This window comes from Solea senegalensis, linkage group LG20, assembly GCF_019176455.1.
Source record: "Solea senegalensis isolate Sse05_10M linkage group LG20, IFAPA_SoseM_1, whole genome shotgun sequence".
NCBI classification, from domain to species: domain Eukaryota; kingdom Metazoa; phylum Chordata; class Actinopteri; order Pleuronectiformes; family Soleidae; genus Solea; species Solea senegalensis.
In genome coordinates this window covers 16,326,835-16,346,644 of record NC_058039.1, presented here as the reverse complement: position 1 = coordinate 16,346,644, position 19,810 = coordinate 16,326,835, and the positions used below count along the sequence as shown (strand labels likewise).

At 42.7% G+C, this 19,810-nt stretch overlaps 2 protein-coding genes across 4 annotated transcripts; both read right to left on the bottom strand.

The window, feature by feature from the left end:
* Positions 1–5,746: 5,746 nt before the first annotated feature.
* On the bottom strand, positions 5,747–14,842 carry tmem200b (transmembrane protein 200B). The gene is made up of 2 exons (XM_044052931.1): positions 14,390–14,842; positions 5,747–7,696 (listed from the first exon to the last, which is right to left on the bottom strand). The coding sequence occupies exon 2, from the start codon at positions 7,644–7,646 to the stop codon at positions 6,402–6,404; it is 1,245 nt and encodes a 414-aa protein (XP_043908866.1). The 5' UTR covers positions 7,647–7,696; positions 14,390–14,842; the 3' UTR covers positions 5,747–6,401.
* Positions 14,843–16,281: 1,439 nt separating this feature from the next.
* Positions 16,282–19,388, bottom strand: LOC122786049 (tRNA selenocysteine 1-associated protein 1-like). Of its 3 annotated transcripts, none has more exons than XM_044052059.1 (9): positions 19,222–19,388; positions 18,470–18,567; positions 18,291–18,405; positions 18,140–18,189; positions 17,800–17,931; positions 17,503–17,619; positions 17,176–17,389; positions 17,058–17,091; positions 16,282–16,804 (listed from the first exon to the last, which is right to left on the bottom strand). In XM_044052059.1, exons 1-9 carry the CDS (start codon positions 19,243–19,245, stop codon positions 16,644–16,646), a joined length of 945 nt encoding a protein of 314 aa, XP_043907994.1. In that variant the 5' UTR covers positions 19,246–19,388; the 3' UTR covers positions 16,282–16,643. The 3 variants fall into 3 exon arrangements, with proteins under 3 accessions (XP_043907994.1, XP_043907995.1, XP_043907996.1); XM_044052060.1 differs by having other exon boundaries at positions 17,176–17,383; XM_044052061.1 differs by having other exon boundaries at positions 18,291–18,390.
* Positions 19,389–19,810: the final 422 nt, after the last annotated feature.

Sequence of the window (19,810 nt, the reverse complement as noted above, 5' to 3'; positions counted from 1 at the left end):
TCTAATCCTAAACCTAAAATCAGATCATCACAGACAGCTTCTTGTGGTTTATAATGGCCGCTTTTCCACTACACGGTCCCCGGCATGACTCGCCTCGCCTCGGCACGGTACAGGCCGAACTGTAGATCAGTTAAAAAGGACTTAAAAATCCCTGAAAACGTGCGTTAATCTCCAGCATTTAACAGAGCACTGCTGAAACCTGTTCAGTCATATTTCAGTTCAGCGACTGTGTCAGACGGAGTCATGCAGGAAGCACTGAACTGATCTTTTCAATGAACTGACTCTAATGATTCAGTGCATCGTACAAGTCACTCAGTTGTGTGTCGCGTGTAAAACAAGTCACGGCAGTTTCATGCAGCCGCGCCGTGTCGGCTCTGAGGTGCTATATCGTAATGGAAAACCAACCGAACCGTGTAGAGTCGAGACGTGCCGGAACCCTGTAGTGGAAAAGTGGCACAAGTTTGGTCCTCACAAAGATATACATATACAAGAGTACACAGACACACACACTGTATGCAGGAGCAGTGATCTGCAGGCTCGCCTCATTTGCACTATTCATTCTGTCCATTTGATCAAAGATGTGTGAGGGTGAGTGTGCAGGGCCACCTCATAAATAGTGAGTGCATTCCAAAAGGATGAAATCAACAGGACAGGAGCAGGAGGAGGACGACGCGTCTCTTGTTTTTATCACGAGCCAAGATGGGAGACATTCTCCTTCATTATGACTGACGATTTGTTTGTTTACTGTCATGGTGTTAGACTTCCTCCTGTTAATCATGTCACTGTAATCACCAATCACTGAGATCTGGCACATGATGACGAAACAGACATCAGAGGAAAACACGTGAATATGTAAATCCCTCTGTTAATAATCTGTGTGCAAACATTTAATGAGTCACTAACCTTCAAATGCATCACAAGCACATTTAACTCCCTCTCTTGTTACATCATTCTGATGATAATACTCTTCATCTGTGTGTTTAAATGTGGCCGAGCAGAATCAACATTAACATGATTTCACTGAAAAACTACTTCTGACACTACTAACGTGAAGGTCCTGGTCCAGGTCCTGGTCCTGGTTTGCCCTCCAGACATTCCTTCTTGGACTGTTTCCACCTGAGTTAAGAAACACTTTGTCATTTTATGTTCACTTCAACACAGACAATGAATTGTAACCGCTTGGAGGAGCATTGAGCCACTGAGTGACAAAGCCTGGTTTTAAATCTAACTGCTCGGTACCTTTTTGGGAACAAAAGAGCCTTGTTTTAAAAAAAGATTTTTTTTAAAAAGAGTGTCTGTCAACTTGGAGCCGGTTGTGATTGTGTATTTTGTATTTGCTCTTGTTATTTTCAGCTCAGCTCCTACAGTGATTCTAAAATACACTGTGTACATATAAGTGTTACACTTACACCATTAAGCGCCAAAAGTGTCTCATTGAAACCCATTCAAAAACTGCAATGTTTGATCTCATAATACATGCGTGTTGATTATATCTGGATTTTTGCCTTGAAAGGGATCATGTTTACAAGTCTTGGTCAGATCGCCAGCGTTGTTTCTGGGACATATTCGGAGGAAAAAATGTGGAGGAAAAAATATGCTATTTCCGCTAGGTGGTTCTGTGACTATGAAAGTGTTGCTGCTAATCACTGACATATCACCAGGCTGTAATAATTCAACACAAAAAAATGTGCTTTGCATGTAGTTTATTGAAAATATTAATATTTTCATTTTCTTCTAAAAACATGGTTGCATCATGACAAATGGCATTTAAAGGGTTGAAATTTAAACAATTAGATCAGATGTAGGTGGAAAAAAATCTGCTCAATGAAAGTCGAATCCAGCATATAATAATCTATGATATTTTTTATAGCTTGCTTTTAATGTGCTTAGTTGTATGAGGGTGACTAATATTAGACCCCAACAGAAATGTAAAGTTTCTTCTTATATTCCTTATTATTGTTTCACCTTGTTATTGTTTGTCTTTCCGCGTTCATGGGCTGACTGATGGTTTATGTAAACGATTAGGTCCTAGGCGCGTATTAATATCGAGTATTAGTCAGCGTCTGTCTGTCATTACAACTGTGAGGTTCTTACAAATGTTTTTTTTTTTTCCTATTAATATTCATCATACAGCAGCCGGCACATATGGACTTATGACAGCTTGTGTCTGCGTCCGACATCAGTTTGTCATAAACATAATTAAATAGTTTCTATACTGCTTATGAATACTGATGCTGATGCTTGCTTCCAGACAACATGGTAGAGGAGGATATATCTGAGTGGAAATAAGCAAACTGGGAATATGACGCACATGGAAATATGATTTGTTGCTCTGTTACATTTGGAATTAAAGTGACAGCAGCTTACACATAATTAGTTTTACAACATGATGGTTCAAAGCAAGTAATAAATTGTTACCTGGTCACATAAAAAAAAAAGAGAGGGGGGCTATAATTTGAGGGGACAATTCAATTTAAAGATTAATAGAATACGCATAACCAGAAAGAGCTTTTCTAAAATTATGGAACAAGCTAAATGTGGAATTAAAACAAACACAAAACATAATTGCACAGCGAAACAAAGTGGATCTAAGGCCGAGCTGCGCTCACAATAACCTCTGACAGACCAGGCTGTAATTACATCAGACAGTCTGTTGCGCTCTTAGTCCCTTATACTGTATTTTGAGTTTTATAGGATTGAGTTTGAACTTTCCCCCCTCCATGTTGGTTCAAATATCCAAATGTCTGATAAAAGGGGACAACTCCAGTATCCAGTTTAACTGTAAACTGTATTTTTCTTTATGTGACTATAGCCCAATTCGGACGGGATTAGTTTTACATGAGGAGGTGCGGTAAATACATCATAACCAGATCACCTCAGTGATTTTAGTCACTGAAAACGGTCCCGAACAATTACTCCATGTAAAACTAATCCTACCCGAACAGAGCTATAGATGTCAGCTTAAATTTCAGGTGTAAATTGTCTGACAATAACGTATTATCGTAACTCTCACTGCGATGGTGTATGTGCGGTTTTCACAGCACGTCTGGGATTAAACAAATCACCTGCATATTCAATCATTTAAGGTCATTTAAGGGCCAGGCGCTGGTGTCGGTGGAATATGTGCCTCTGACACACTGTGCTGCGCTCAGCTGTTTGCTCTGCCTGACTCACACACAGAATACTGTCGATGTTTGTGAATATAGCTGCTCGAGAGACGGGAGCAGGTTGGATATGTAATAATTATCTAAATTTTCATGCTGGAAGAACCACTGAAGCGGAGGTTGAGGGAACACAAAAAAAGCTACACAAGATACAGTAGATGAACTCCTCTCCTGCAGTCATTATTATAAACATCCACACCTCCTCACACCTCCTCCGAGAGCAGATTACTCTAAACAGAGAAGCTGATGGATGTGGACAGAAGATTATAGGCCACACAGAACGCTGGTTGTAATGTTTACAAGATGAGTCTCTCTCATTTGGTTATTCTCTCTCTCTTGCTGCGTCTGTTTCTGCGTCAGTTCAGAGGCTGCCACCTCCCCAGGATGCAGACGACATGGAGGGACCATCTCATTTTTTTGGTTCAGCCTACAAGGTCAAGGAGAAGATGGGCGTCCTTCAACGAGATGATCTCATTTATGAGGGATTTTGCTTTTCGTCTTATTGCTTATAGTACGAGAGCTGCAGCTGGATGTGGCACAGGATCACTTGACTAACTAACATTTGGGTTGAAAGCAGGTTCTTCTAGTCCAGGGGTCTACAACCTGCGGCTCTAGAGCCACATGTGGCTCTTCGGCCCTTCTACAGTGGCTCCTTTGTATTTCTTCTTTCAAAGTGAACACCTCTGATTTAGAGATCAAGGTGATAAATAAAATTGTATTCATATTTTGTTCGTCACATCCACCATATTGAACCCAAAGATTGCTTAATTTATTACAAAGTGGGTTACTTTAAATTTCATTAATTTGCCACAAACAATAATGAAATGTCAACAGTTTTCTGTACTTCTTAAATAACATAAATGCAACAAACTATCCTTATTTTGTATGCAGTATGTGATATTATCTTAATTTTATGGGTCAAATGCGGCTCCAGATTAGCTTTATTTGGGTGAACAGAAATGGCTCTTTTGATAAGGTTGCAGACCCCTGTTCTATTTTAAAAGTATGTTCTCCAGACGTTCTGTCATTGTTTATCTCCATTATCTCTTCACCAAGCATGCAAAGAATCCTGGGATACACTCAGGCATCCACCACTACTTGAATGCTCATGGATGGCAGCTTGAGGTGCAGATAATGTCGTTAACTCCACGCCCAGAACTGCTGTTCCTTTGATTCTCGCCATCAACTGACAGACGCACGTTCTGCATGACGGCTAATTAAGAGCTTTTCACTTGTTGAAAGGACAGCGGTTCTTGCCTCAAAGAAGGTCTTTGACTAAAAGCTCGGCATATTATAATGATTTTTGAGTGACTGGGCGAATAGGGACGGGACGGGGTATCGAGAACAGGTAATTAAGTGGTTCCTTAATGGTCGGGCACTGAATTATCGATGAGCATTTTAGACTAACGGTGTGTGGCTATCAATATTTATGTTACATTAATGCTGACTTGTTTGGACTCCAAACTATCCCCTAATGCTGTCCTGGACATTATTTTTTGACGTGGCGTTTGTTTACTGTTCAGTCATCATGGCGGACAAGCACTTAAAAGTCAGTCTCTGCTGCTGCTGCTTGTATAAATGAACATTGTCGTTCTATGAACACGTCTTCACTGATTCAGAACTGATAACGTGACACAGGTGTTTTATATCTGCTCGTGGTCTCTCTCTTCTGTCTCTACCTCACCTCTGTTGCCCATCTGTCCTTTCACCACAACCTGTCTGGGCACATGGCCGCACATCTTTGAGTCTGTTTATGTCACTGATGCCACTAGCGCTTGTTCGTTGTGTGAATTGTTGGGTTCCTCTGCTCTCTATAATGATGTCTATGTGCAGTGTCCGGAGATAACGTGTGTTGTGATTTTGGGCATACAACATACAACACTCGATAGAAGTGAGGCAGTGCAGGAAGTATCAATAAATAGTACTGGTTTCAGTATCGGTTTTGATAAAACCCTAACAAGTGAGCCTTTTCTCCTCTGGATTACTCCTCGTGCCTGATTTAGACTTTTTGTTGTCATGTTTTTTAGCTCTTTGTTCATGGTCGCCACCTGGTTTTCTATTTTTATTCGTTTCCAGTTTTCTTTTGCATTTCATCCGAGTGCGAGCCCCCAGTTTAACCTCCACTGTGATTGCCTGCCCCGCACTGATGTGATTCACCTGCGCTCCCCAGTGTCTTTGTCGCTTCATCCTGTTCATGTTGCCTGTGTTTCAGTTTAAATGTATTTTCCTGTTAAACGTCTCCTCCTGTCATGGATTATTTTTGCTATCTTAGTGTTCAGTTTAGTTTATTATGACATTTGGGGCCTTCATTTTGTAATTTTTTACATTTTTGGTTGATAAAAAACATGACTATACTCTTTAGTAAAGATAAGAAAAAGAATCCTCTGATCCCATGTATGGGCATGATAATTAAGAAAACAAAAAGGCAAACTGTATAATGATATCATTCCAAACAGCCATCACAGTTAAGAGACCAGGTGATGTCATCATGTTCCCAGGCCTCAGTTATTAGGTTGGTGACTACAGTGTCCCCCAATGATGCAGGAACAACAGCCAAATGTGAGACAATTAGACCCAAAGAGTAACAAACCAGAATGACCTTTTTAAGTATCGTTACATTTTATACACATAAAACCAACAGTGACATTAATCTGCATAATTATTAAGATGTAACATACTGTACATCGCTGCCATGCATTGCATTTCGAGTATGAAACCTCAGCTGGGGTTGGGTGGGGGGAGAAGGTCCCTTTTCCAAATGCTCGGAGCATTTGCAAAGAGCTGTCAGCACTTTATGGGCACAGAGGTCCAGGTAGTTTGGTTCAAAAATGATTGCACAGTGAAAACCATCGTCACTCCTGTAGCACTCTTCTCTTGGTCGTGCTCACTGTGTCCTGGAAACGGGCAAAAGATGCAAGTTAATTTCTCACATCGCTGGCAACCAAGACTGACGAAAAACCCTGGTGTGCCGCCGCGGTTCACGTCCTTCGCTCTTCGATATAAACATCTGTCACATCCAGCCAAGCAAAATACTTTGTGTATCAATACTCCACTGGAGATTGGGAACAGGCTGAGGTTTTTGGAAGAACCTTGTGAAAAGAAAAGAAAAGAAAAGAAGGAAAAAACTGTATTCCAAATCATCTGGGGCTCAGTTTCTCTAAGCCTCGCTCAAAGTTTAAAAAAACAAACTTTCTGAATCCAGGGGAAAATGTAATTACCGTGAAGCTAAAACAGCCATCACTGAAATGGCCCCGAGCCAAAACTCTTATCCCACTGAGAGCACTGCTGCTCTAACTGATCAAGCAGTTTGTCCACCGAGTCCTCTTTGTTCTCCAGCTTCAGGTACCGTCTGCCGCCGGCCAGGTCTAACCGAGGCCAGCTCTGGTGAGTCTGCTCCTCCACGGCGTTCACCATCTGCCCCAGAATGTTCACACAAACCTGCGAGCCGGCATCTCTCCTCGCGCCCACAGGCTGCTGTATGTGATCCTCGGCCCCGGGCGCGCGGAGTCCTCCGTCTAGACGCGCGCCAGTTCGGGCTACGTCGTGAGGTTTAGTCCTGTAGCTCATACTGTGGCAGCGCCGCGGCTGAGCGGCCGGGGTGTCCACCTCGTCCACGCCCAGCGTGGACATGGAGCTGGCGGACATCAGGCAGTTGCTGAGTTTGACGAGTGTGGCGCCCTGCCGACTGAAGCGGGCGCCGTCTATGTGCTCGGCGTCAGACTGTGTGTTCAAGTCAGTCATACTGGAGTTGCATGAATTGGAGTGGGAGGACTGCAGGGAAGGTGGAGACTCTGACTTCTGGTGGTGGAGGGCTTCCGTCTGGAGAACAGCTTGCTGGTAGACGCCCTCCATGCTGTCCTTGTGCTCTGTGGTGTGCCGGGTCTGGAGCAGGGGCTCAGAGTGCGTCTGCAGACAGAGGATGTTAAGATGAGCGGCTGGTAAACTGCTCACCCACTGGTAGTGTTTGGCCATTGAGTTGGCGACAGCGATTTCTTTAAGGTCCGCCGAGGGAACCACCGCCGACACCGAGCAGATGACGCTGCGCATCTGGGCCAGAAGCATCTGAGTCTCTCTGTCCCTGTTCTCATACAGGACTGTGTTGGCACATATGAGGATGAAGAGTCCCACGCCCATGATGACAGGCCCCAGCAGCTTCATCCGGTCACTGTGGACGAGGCTGGCTGTGGACAAGAGGCCTTTAGCGCCCACACTCCAACTGGACGCCTGCGACTCAGAGACGCTCTCCCCGTCCGCAGCTGCCAGAATGGACGACCTGGATATCCGGTAAGGCCAGTAACCCGCCACAGCCAGAGCGGTGCCCACCACCACGACAATGATCCCCAGCACTAGGAAGGCTCCGGGCATGGAGCGGATGCGAAGTCTGCCCCGGATCACGCCGTCCTTCTTCTTTCTGCCCCGCAATGTGAAGCGAGACCTCCGGCGGCCGGGCGGCGACTCGGGTTTGTCGCCTCGGGTTTTCATGGCGAGGGTCGGATCAGAGTAACGGCCCCAGGTCACAACCTGTCTGAGGACTTAATGAGCGAGAGAGCAAGAGTTAATGCAGGGTATCAATATTCATTTAGTCTACACACAGTTAGACAGTGTGATACAACTGTCTTCACATATCAAACATGGAGACACAGAATAAATGTTCTGCTCAGAGCAATATACGCTGCGAAAGAGAGGGATTCTATCGTATCAATGTATACAGGGATGGTTTGGGAGCCTGGGGGCTTATCTTTCAAGTCAGAATTCTTATGGAATTCTGAGATTAAAATCAGAAAAAAGTCAGAACTCTGAGATTAAAATCAGAAAAAAGACAGTACTCTGAGATTAAAGTCAGAATTCTGAGATTAAAGTCAGAATTCTTAAAGTCAGAACTCTGAGATTAAAGTAAAAATTCAGAGATTAAAGTCAGAATTCTTAAAGTAAGAACTCTGAGATTAAAGTCAGAATTCTGAGGGAAAAAGTGTCAGAATTAAGTCAGAATTCTGAGATTAAAATCAGAAAAAAGTTAGAACTCTGAGATTAAAATAAATCAGAAAAAAAGACAGTACTCTGAGATTAAAATCAAAAATCTGAGATTAAAGTCAGAAAAAAGTCAGAACTCTGAGATTAAAATCAGAATTCTGAGATTAAAGTCAGAACTCTGAGGGAAAAAAAGTCAGAATTAAGTCAGAATTCTGAGAAAGCATTCTGCCTTTTTTTCCAGTGCAGGAGACTTAGTGAAGTCCACACCAAAGTCCATTGACAAAATCTGCAATTTTACCCCTGGGCAAACAAGAGTTGTTGAGCCACCGCTGCCTCCATCCGTTTGTCCAAATGTGTTACTCTGTGACTTTGGTGTTGGAAACTCTTCATTTGGACCCACCACAGTAACACAAACCTACCAAAGGGGGCAGCAGTGAATCAGCAGCCCTTGTGTCCCCGTGACCTAAAAACACAGATTTTCTCCATGGACTTTGGTGTGGAAGAGTGACCTGTTTACAAAGTGACACAAAACCTAATTCTCCTGCTGGAGGAGGCTGTCGAATGGCAAGATAAAGGTTAAAACATATTCTTAAGCTATTTTACACTTATGCTGCAGTATATTGTTTGTGTGTCTGCAGTCTGCCATGTTTTCAGTGAGCGTGTGATTGCCTGTTGTCTTGCAGGAGCTCAGCACAGGGAGAGCACAGAGTACAGCCAGCTGTTTCTGGTACGCTGACTTCATGTAGGACACTTACACAACCACACATCAAAAAAAACCTGAGGCATCCCTGTGATAATGAAGCTGTTAGCAGTGAGATAGCGCTAACGGGGCCTTTTTTCTTTTTGTAGCTTTCCGGGCACATTTGTCGTCGTCGCAGTTAGTCATCGCCTTCTCTGCCATGTCTGCATTAAAATTCTGCACACACACATACACAGTTCGAAAAAGAGTGAAAAACAATGTGCATCAAGGCAAGACGCAAGAAAGAAAGAGAAGAACGACGGGGCGAGAACCCACTGACACGAGCGTGGGACACACGCACTATCCTGTTTTTGTGCGTGCGTTAAATACAGAAATGAGATGTGAGCGTGCGCTAAGTAGCCCCGAGGACAGAAGAAGTCACTGATCTCCAGGATCTAGGACGAGCCCTCACTCACTCACTCACTCACTCACTCTTTCATGATTAATCTATGAGTAGATCTGGAGTTACTGAGAACGTGAGCTGAGCATCAACTTTCCTGGTGGAAAGAGGCTGCGAATGAAGCGCCGTCACTTCCAAACAGATTTGTTGTTTATTTCCTTCCCTCCGACTTCAGAGGAATTATCCAAAACCTCCGCCTCAGCGGCGTCAAGAAAATGTCATTTATTGTTGATAAATATAAATAAAATCCATGACCTCTGAGAAGTTATAAACGACACGTAACCTGAGGTCTTTCCACTGGACTAAATCCTCCACTTGTCATTTCATTCCTTTCATTCCGTCTCTCTTTCTCCTTTCTCTTGGATCATTACTCTCTTCACAAAGGCTTTGTCAGGGGATTTTTTCGGGGGGGGGGGGCACAAGCAAAAAGAACCCAATGGCCTCTAAAATGAATCGAAGTAAAGCTCCTCACACTCCAAAATTGAAAGTAATGGTCTATTATAAGTAAAGCTATAGCAGCTGGAATACTGAGAGAGCAGCATCTAATTGGCAATAAACAGATTTCAAACAGTTTCTGCTGCGACAAATCAACGGCATGAAAGATTTATATTATTAAAAGGGCCTGAACACTCACACAGTGCTGCGAGGAAATACTGGAATTCCTGGAATTGACTGATTTTCTTCTGAAAGAGTCACATTTGTGAGGCACTGAACGTTGGGGGATTAATAAAGAGAACCCGGCAGGACGAAGCCGAAACTAAGTTTCACCGATTTTCACCAAACTTGCTGGAAACATGTCACAGCACAGGACAAAGAAAAAAGTCCATCGGGACCATGACCTCAACCCGACAGGAAGTCGGCCATTTTGAATTTGGCATCCATCTTTAGTGGTTTGCACACTTTCGTAAAAATGAAAAAAGAAAGTCGTCTAGGCGCGATAATCTTTCGTATACTAACAGAAAAACTGCGTCAATTTGTACTCGACACAACAAAGATTAAAAGTTACCAAAAAGTCTCGCAGATTCAAAAGGGGCGTGACCATGGCAACTGTCGGAATTTTGGCAAATTTCGAACCATTCGCCAGGAAAACAGGAAGTGCCTTGTAACTTTGTCATACACTGACCGAAAACTTGTGACATGTGACACAGGAGACTCATGAAGACTCAGCCGTTTGACGGGACACAGACTCTCCCTCAGGCCTGATAGTTTTGCTCGACAGCGCCTGTTTTCAAATGAAGGATGCGGCATAACGTTACATTGTTTCTGTTCACAAAAAACAACAAAAGAGGCAGACAACAACAACAACAAAAATCAACAAATATTACGTATTGCAGGTTTATAGAGCCAATGTTTTTAATGTACGTTTCAACAAATGGGTCAATTTGTCTCCATGGTAACCACACACCCATGGTTATTTTAAACTTGTCGTCCTGACACGTGTCCTCCTGTCAGCTCCTTGATTTGTCTCTGTGCTATAATTTCTGTGTGTTGGATTTGATGTTTACTGAAGAGGCAGACCGTGTCTCAGCTGATCCACAACAAGCAGAAAGTTCTGGTCCGGTTACACTGTGCAATAAAGTATGACAGTCTCCTCTGCACGATCGATTTGTCCAAAACAAAACACTTCTTGAGGACTCCCCGAAGTGCACTTAATGGGTCATGCGTTGTGGCCTGGAGCTGCGTCAGAGAGGGTGGGTGTGTGTGTGTGTGTGTGTGTGTGTGTGTGTGTGTGTGTGTGTGGGGAGGGGGGGGTGGTCGTCTGGGTCTCCTGTACTCATCTGATTATAAAATAGAATAGAATTTTACTGGGTTTCTCATCAAATTTGTCATCTCAGTGCCCCAACGTTTTCAGAACCCTAAACCCCTGGTTTGGGCCCCAGGCTATGTCCCACCTCTGAGTGTCCTGCTCGCACCGCCGCTGTCTCTCGATTAAATAGTTGAAACATAAAAACCAGTATGTCAGCGTGTGATTTTTGGATCTCAGCGTGTGTTCAATTCCTTTCTGGACTAATTAACCAAAAATAACATTGCAAAGTGATAAAAACTAATTATACTTACTGTGTAGTAAATAGAACAGTACAGTCGCGTATAACGGAGGTGACTTTTGTGGGTTGTTAAACTGTAAAATTGTCTCGCGTTACTGAAAAGAATCAGATAAGGTTCCTGCGACAGCTGGCTTTGAGCGGAGCAGGAGGAGCTTTTAGATTAGACGCATAAAAGACATCTTATCTGTCATCGTAACAGGTTAGAAATGACACGCGGGCGTCTGGAATCCAGGCCTGTTTGCACTATTTATGGTTGTTTACCACGCACAGCTTTTGCTTGTAAATTCACAGACAAACAAACAAACAAACAGGGGGAAAAAAAAAGTCTTGCACATGTGCCGCTCCGTCCTCTCCAGCTCCCACAAGCTCATAAACAAAAGCGAGGCGGGATGGAAAAAACAAGCCTCGAACGCTCGCCCGTTGTAAAGTCCCGAGCTTTTTTACAGTTGTTGTAACTGTGCTGACTGTGGAACAACGTCACAGCTGAGTCATCGCACTCGCTGTCTCACTCACTGTAGTGAGTAATTCTATACGTCTCAGAGCAGAACTCTACACGGTATAAGGTGCACACACACTGCTGCTGCTGCTGCTGCTGCTCCTTCTTTATCTATTTGTCAAAAGGAAATCATTCTGTGTGTGTGTGTCAACAATACGTCTCCGTGGCAACGAAGCAGACTCCCATGTGCCTTGTGATGAAGGTAGATGAGAGTCAGCTGAAAAGTTGCTGACATAACTCGACATAACTTGAGTTATGAGAGTCGTCATCCTGAGGCCAAAGATAAAGTTAAATAAGATTATATCCCATTTTTATATATGGACTCAATTACTGCACAGCAAAAGCACTGAAATGGTTCTTGGTTTGAATCGTGTCTATTTTATTCTTTGATATCAACTCATGATCTATTAATCTGACGATTATCTGACTTGTTTGGTTCATGAAATGTTGAAAAATATTCACCATCACAAACCAAATATGATTCAGTTAGAATGATTTCTTTGTCAATACGGAGCAAAAAGAAAGAAACCAGAAAACATTCAGATTTAAGAAGCTGAAAATGAAGAAAACATGTTTTTAATTATTAAAAAAATAATAAATCTCTTGGTCGCTTTAATTCTTGATTTCTTGATTTGACCTCTAATATGTGTGAAGACGTTTGCACATGTTTCGGATCAGAACGGCACATTTTGCTGACTCATTCTTTGCAGATGATGTTTAAAAAAAAATGTTGAGTCATTGTCGGAGCTTCAGTCTCTGTTTGTTATTCAGTTATTAATCTGACGTCCAGACTGACAAACACACAGAGATTCACGTGGAAGCTGATGAACTCATTTGTATAATAATAAAATCATTTAAATGTCAACAAACTTTGTTAATATGTAAAAGTTACATACTAGAGTTTTAAACGCAGCCGCCGTGACAGTAGAGGTCAGATACCGATCTCTTGGACGAGTCAGGCTTTGTTCCCGTTTACTTTCTAATCTAAAATCTCCAAACCGGTAACAGAGTGTTCCTTTCCTGCTGGATGAAGTGTGCAGTGACTGAATCACATCACATGCTGTGTGGACACAGACAAACGGTCCACACTGAGTGAAAGCAGTCGGAATTCATGGTTCTCGCCATGACGCGTGAACTGAGAGCCGATCAAAGCAAAATCAAACAACACCGGAGGAACATGTCGACACATTCGCTGACAGCTACTGATTCTATATTTTTCCTATGGAGAATAAATAAATCACATAAATACACTTTATCTTGCTTAAATTCCGAGTCTGGTCTCACAAATATGACGTTTTCTGTCACAGGTCGGGGTTGTGTTCTAAGTCCAGTACCAAAATAACCCGCTCCAACTTCCAAGTTCCAGTTTTTTGGCACCCTTCTCTTGAGTTACCAGAGTAAAATGGAGCATTCACACCAGCTCCTTCTTAATCGAACCCTAGTTCGTTTGCTCCTTTGTTGTCTGCTGTGTCGTGCGTTCGGCGTCGTCATTCGTTGGCGGCGTATCCAAACCGATTTGCTCTCACGGTCCCCCTACAGTTGTTTAACGGTATTGTTTGTTCAAATTCAAACTGTGTTATAGCATTTTATACACATATGATAGAAACAAATATCCTAACAGAAGCGACAAAAGAACAGTAGTGCTTCAGTTTTTTACGAGGGACGAGAAGACTTCACTAACTCCGGCCTGACACACAACAAGCTAGAAACCTCTCGATCACACATGGGCAACATAAGGCCCCGGGGCCGGATGTGGCCCCCAAAACCAGCTTTATCTGGCCCGAGTAGTCTTCACACGTTACCTCAACTCAAGTGAGAGATCAACGTTGTGGTGACAGAATCGGAGCCGAGATAAACAGTTGCTTGGGAATGTTTTGGTTCAATAACTAGAGGGTCGAGTTTGTCTGTGCTTCTTTCAGCTCACGCTAGCGACTAAGACGTTTACCGTAAAGTAGAATGTTGTCGCTCTTTCTTTGCGGTGGCGCTGACCCAAAAAAACAGAAGCTCCATCGTGGTGCCACTGCAGGTGATTCAGACCTGCTCAGGCTTTGACAGCGGTGACATTCACCCCGCTGTAAATTTAGATCTAGATTAAAATAATCTTGTGGAGGAGGATATCCTAATATCGTGTCACTTTAAAAACTGATGCCACACTGGACTGTGATCACCAGCAAGTTTGTGTTCCAGTGGAATCTGCTGCAGCTGAAGATCTGCACCGACCAGGAGAAGCTCGGACACTGTGTGTGTGTGTGTGTGTGTGTGTCATGTAGAGACACCACACTGTTCATGAGCCTGAGAGGAACCTGGACTGGAGCCAGATCAGTCCCTGGGAAGCCACAAGTTGTGGATTCGTGATGTGACAGCACACAAACACACACACACACAAACACACACACAGACATAGACATAGAGGGTGTGAGGAGATGACAGCACACACATACACACACACAGAGCAGGGTGTGGTGGTGGAGATGAAGGTTGGACCAACATCAGGATGAAACATTATTAAAAATCAAACATCAAAAATCACATCTTTGTCTTTCGGGACAGAAATGAAGCGTTCTCGGTCTTTACCTTTAGCGTCGGACAGCCGTTGACTGGCGTGCCGTGCCGTGCCGGACCATCTCCACTGACATAGTGTCTGCTGTGTGGAGGTTACAGACAGACATGGAGCGTGTGAGCTGCATTCCTCAGCGCAGCAGCAGCATCCTCACACACACACACACACACACACAGAAAGAGAGGTTTGTGGAGGAGAATTCACTGCAGCAGTCTCTCGCTCTCTCTCTCTCTCTCTCTCTCTCTCTCTCTCACTTCTGGAAAACTTGCGTCTGATCCAGATCCAGTTTGAAGACGCAGAACATGATCATCACAAGGGAAACAACCAAGTGTCCACCACACTGTGCACAGCAACTCCACTGCAACAGGAGGGACGACGAGAGGAGACGGAGGACACACACATGCGCGCGCGCGGGTCTCTGTCGTTGTCCAAGTCCGCGTCTCACACCGCGGAGACACGAACGTCCAGCAGCTCCTCTCTCACTGCGCTCTGTCTGCGGCCACCACACGCACACACACACACACACACACAGAGAGAGAGAGCAGCAAAAGCGTGTTTGTTTTTCAAAATAAAAGTATCCACAGATGCCACTAAAGACAACAACAGCGTCAGTCAGGAAATATCTTAATTCAAACTCAGTAAGTGAAATTACACTTACTCAAATTAAGGGTTCCACTCAGGATTTATCATAGAAAAACCTATATACGGCTTGTGTCGCCACCTAGTGGCTGACAAGAGTTGATGCACTGTGTGAGTTAAACAACCTGAAATCAATGGAAGTTGAATGTGCGTGTGTGTACTTGAATTTGTTGACCTTTTCTTACATAAACACTGACCTTGTCAGAACCAGTAGTCCTCATGGAGACCAAAACCTGGTCCTGATGAGGCAGAACCTCATTCCTGAGGAACTGGTTGGGTTTGGGACATTTGTGATCTCTTAATGGCCCCTTTCTAGCATGAACACTGACCTTTTCAAGACCAGTAGTCCTCATGGAGACCAGAACCTGGTTCCTAATGAGGCAGAACCTAATTCCTGAGGAACTGGTTAAGTTTGGGGCATGTGTGACCTCTTTAGGGACATTTACTAGCATAAACACTGATCGTGTTGTCAGGACCAGTAGTCCTCATGGAGACAATATAAAATGAAGCAGGGTTTATTGGCAGAAATATCCATAAATTGAGCTTAACGATTTGGGAGGAAAGTCACAGAATTGACACTGACAATGATTTTTAACATTTTGAATCTACCAGTGTGTAGAATAGTGACACCGTGGGGTGAACATGTATATTGCAACTCACTGGATTCCATGTCTAAGTTAATGGAGACCAATTCATTCTTAATTCTGTGCCTACATTAATGGAAACATCATTTTAAATAATTAAAGCCGTATCAATTTGTAAAACTGGCAAAGGTTTCAAATCGTGATTTGACAACATTACATTATTTAGCCCTTAAATGTCTGGCAGTTTTCGAACCAAACTAATTTGTGTTGTACTTTTGTATGTACTTTAGATAAGGGACTATCTCTCATGAACATGCTTCAACAGCAGCGTAAACAGACAAACCAGCCGAGTATATCGTATCAGGGGATCATATTTTGAAGTGAAAACTGATTATGTAAATGAAGAGCAGCTCTGCCTACACAAACCTGATGGAATAAACCAATGAAGACAAAAAAGACAACAGAGGTAGAAATTGGAGAGTTTTGTGAAACAGTGTCAACATAATTTTTGGTATGCAAAGGCCACCTTGCTTCACTGACTCATGTTGGAAAGGAAGGAGTGAGCCTTTCTTTGTTCAAATCTGCATTCTCACCATTAGCTGTCACTTACACAATAGACCTTTAGGACACAAACGTCAGTTTCCAGAAGGAAAAGGCTGAAAAAAGATCATCTCAAGATTTCATAGACTTGAGCAGGGGAAGATTTTATTAGATGAACCGGTTTTTCTCAGTGGCTAAATCTGTTTCTATTTGTATTTCTGCTGAAATGCCAGTACAAGCATTAGTGCCTCTGGTTGGTTACCAACAATGGCAGCAATCCTTGCACATCCACACTAAAAAAAAAAAAAATCTGAACCATCTCTTTAACATGTGTTAAATTCAGTGTGTTTTGGTTGATCCATAAATAAATCTGAACTCAGACATGTGTGTACACTCCTGCTTTATACATATTCATATGACGTAAGACTTTGAGTCCTTAATAAAAAATACATGTCAGAAGAAAAAAGAAAATAAAAATCCCTCAGGGAGAGGACACAGTTCAGTCTCAGCAGCAGAGCGGCTCTGGAAGGCTGGATATCAGGTGCTCCTGTTGTGTCGAGAAGTCCGTCGACTGCCACTGACAGTCGATCAGCGCATCATACAGCTCCTCGCTGTTCTCCATGAACTTCCTGTTGGCCTCGCCGACGTCCACGTCTGGACTGGGTTCTGTGAACAAAGGACGACATAAAGTCATTCAACAGTGTGAAAAGAAGCAAATAATACTGCGTTCCATTTACATCAGAACTCCAGTTTTTGTATCAGTGTGGCCAACAACATGCGTGCATGCGATCACAACCATATTTGTTCTGGTGTGACATGCGGATGTTCAGTTTTGAATTATGCACCTTTTAACATGAGATGTGAGGTGTTTAAACAAAGTAAAACTATCAAACTGATTCAGCCTCAAATCGATACCAACCTTCGAGTCCATCATCCTCAACAGCTTCAGTTTCCTGAAATAAACAGAAGAGCTTGTTAGAACAATTTGTGTATTTTAACCTCAGCTGATTGACGGCCGTTTATCAGAGAGAGCTCACCTGTGGTGGAGGATACTGGCTGTAATCATACTGCTGATAGTTGTAGCCGTACGCTGCTGCATTGGGGTCGTAACCCCAGGACGAGTAATAACCAGAATACGCCTGCTGCTGGTACTGGCTATACTGGTCATAGTTCTGAGTGTAACTTGAGCTCGACTGCCAAGATTTGTCCGACTGTTGCTGTTGTTGCTGCTGCTGCTGTCGGTTCCTTAAACTCAGAGGGGAAAGAGCACAATCTACTGAACTCTGCCATCACTTTGCTTGTGTTCCAGGCACAAATTAAAGTGTTCACTGTGGGGGGTGCAAACATTTTTTAAATGGACTCACTTGTTAGCAGCCAGGCTGAGTCTGAGAGGTTTGCTGCCCAGTCCCATGGCTCCCTGACATTCATCTAACGCACGCTTCTGCAGCCGCTCATCTGGGAACTGAACAAAACCACAGCCCCTGCAGAGAGACACACACAGATGGTTATTACAGAGCTACTCTATAAGACAAAATTTCACTGCATATGTAATACTGTAATAATCTACTTTAAGAAATAATTCTGGTCAGATTAACTTGAAGTCATCAGAATCAGAAAATAGATTTTCCCTAAATCGTTCAGACCTTATGTATAATACTCACTTGGAGTTGCCTAAAGTGTCCAGCACCACTTTTCCGCCTCGACAGGTCGGGTAGCGGTTGTAAAAGAACTCGTAAAGCATCCCATCGTCCACCTCAGGAGTTAGATCTCCCACAAACAGAGAATAAAGCTGACTGTAACAAGACAGAAACATAACAAAAGGTTCAGTAATCAATGTCATGGGCTGTGGTATTGACAATAATGAGAACATTATATCAATAACAGAGATGGAAAAAGTCACAACTTTGTCATCTTAAGATACTGTACAACACTATGTATTTCAAAAGGAAAGTGTATAGTTCACAATTAAAAACTTTATTGGGTTTTCTGCTGTGGACTCACGTAGTGTCTTGTTTCCCAAAGTTGGCTCGGTTTAACTTGAATCTTGTGGGCTGCGAGAAAGAGACATAAACAGAGTTTACGAGGTCAGACTCTCCATCAGCCAGCATCGGAAAAGAAATGACTAACTGTGAGGAGCAAGTTATAGTCATACCGGATTGGCACCTGGCAGAGACTTTCCATTGATCTTGCGCAGACACCTCTCAGCAGTGGCCTCGTCTGTCATCTCCACAAAGCAGTAACCCAGGGCGCCACTATGTGATGATACACTTTAACATCAGAATAAAATAACTGTAAAAAAAAGGGACAGCTGCCATTGAATGTGATTCTCACCCTGTCATCTTGTTTCGGAGGATCCGCACATTGACCACCTGCTCGCCCATGGTGGAGAACGCTCTGATGATGAACTTCTCGTCCATGTAGGTCTCCAGCTGCAGAGCAACAGGAAAGAAAAACATACTGAGAAAAATGCTGATGTAAACAACACTTCTCAAATGTCTTGTTTTGTCCACACACCAAATGTGTGGACATTATTCAGTATTAAGAATTTATTTGTTATATGGAGCGAATAAAACCAGAAAATAATCACATGTAAGAAGCTTTAGAGTCAGAAAACCTAGTTTTTTAAATATTAAAAAACAAAACAAAAAAAACACTCAAACGGATTACTCAATAACCAAAATAGTTAGCCCTAAAGCACACAAAATGCATTCAAAAAAAGATTGATGTGGTTTAGGTAGAGAAAAAGTAAAAAAAAAAGAAAGAAAAAAAGGAAATAGCCTAAATCGCCATTTTGTGTGTTTTCACAAACAGAATAATGATTCACAAGATTTATTCAATGTTCCCTGAAATGTCACAACTCATCTCTGCTTCAGAAACTATACAACTATGTGGCCTAGAAGTGTATTTTAAGACCAAAACAAGTGAAAACGCTTCTCTGGTGTTGGATAATTAATTAAAATTACAGTTAGGCGCAGTTATTTAAGGGACTTTTGAATGAGGTTATGGACTGTGCTAATGTCAGGCTAGCTAGCATAGTTGTCGTGCCCAATCGCGGTGGAAAAAAAAAGTCGCAAACAACTCACATTTCCCATCCATAACGTGCTCATGGCGTCGACGAAGATGTGTAAACTCCAAACTGAAGTGAGTGGAGAAGCTGCACACTGTAATTTACACTAAAGCTTCAGACGTGAACACGTTTATTCTGACTCCCGGGGAGACGGTACAGCAACAAAACGTGCTGACGTCACGTTTGGAATTGTACGTCTTCTTCTTCTTTTGCATGACGATTAACGATCGTGTGACGCATTATCGCCACCTACTGTCAACTTATTATATTCTCCCAAAAATGCTCGTTATATTTATCATAATTATGACTTAATATGAATTAGTTTCTCACAATTGTAACTTAACATGACTTGGTTTCTCTAAATCATCACTTAATATGACTTGTTTTCTCATATGTATGACAATATTACCTAATTTCTCACCATTATGACTTAATATGATTTAATTTCTCACAATTATTACTTGGTTTGTAATACATATGACTTAACATGATTAAGTTTCTCATAATTATGGGGAACCTCCTCATAATTTTGAATTAATATGATTAAGTTTCTCATAATTATGAGATAATATGATTAAGTTTCTCATAATTATGAGATAATATGA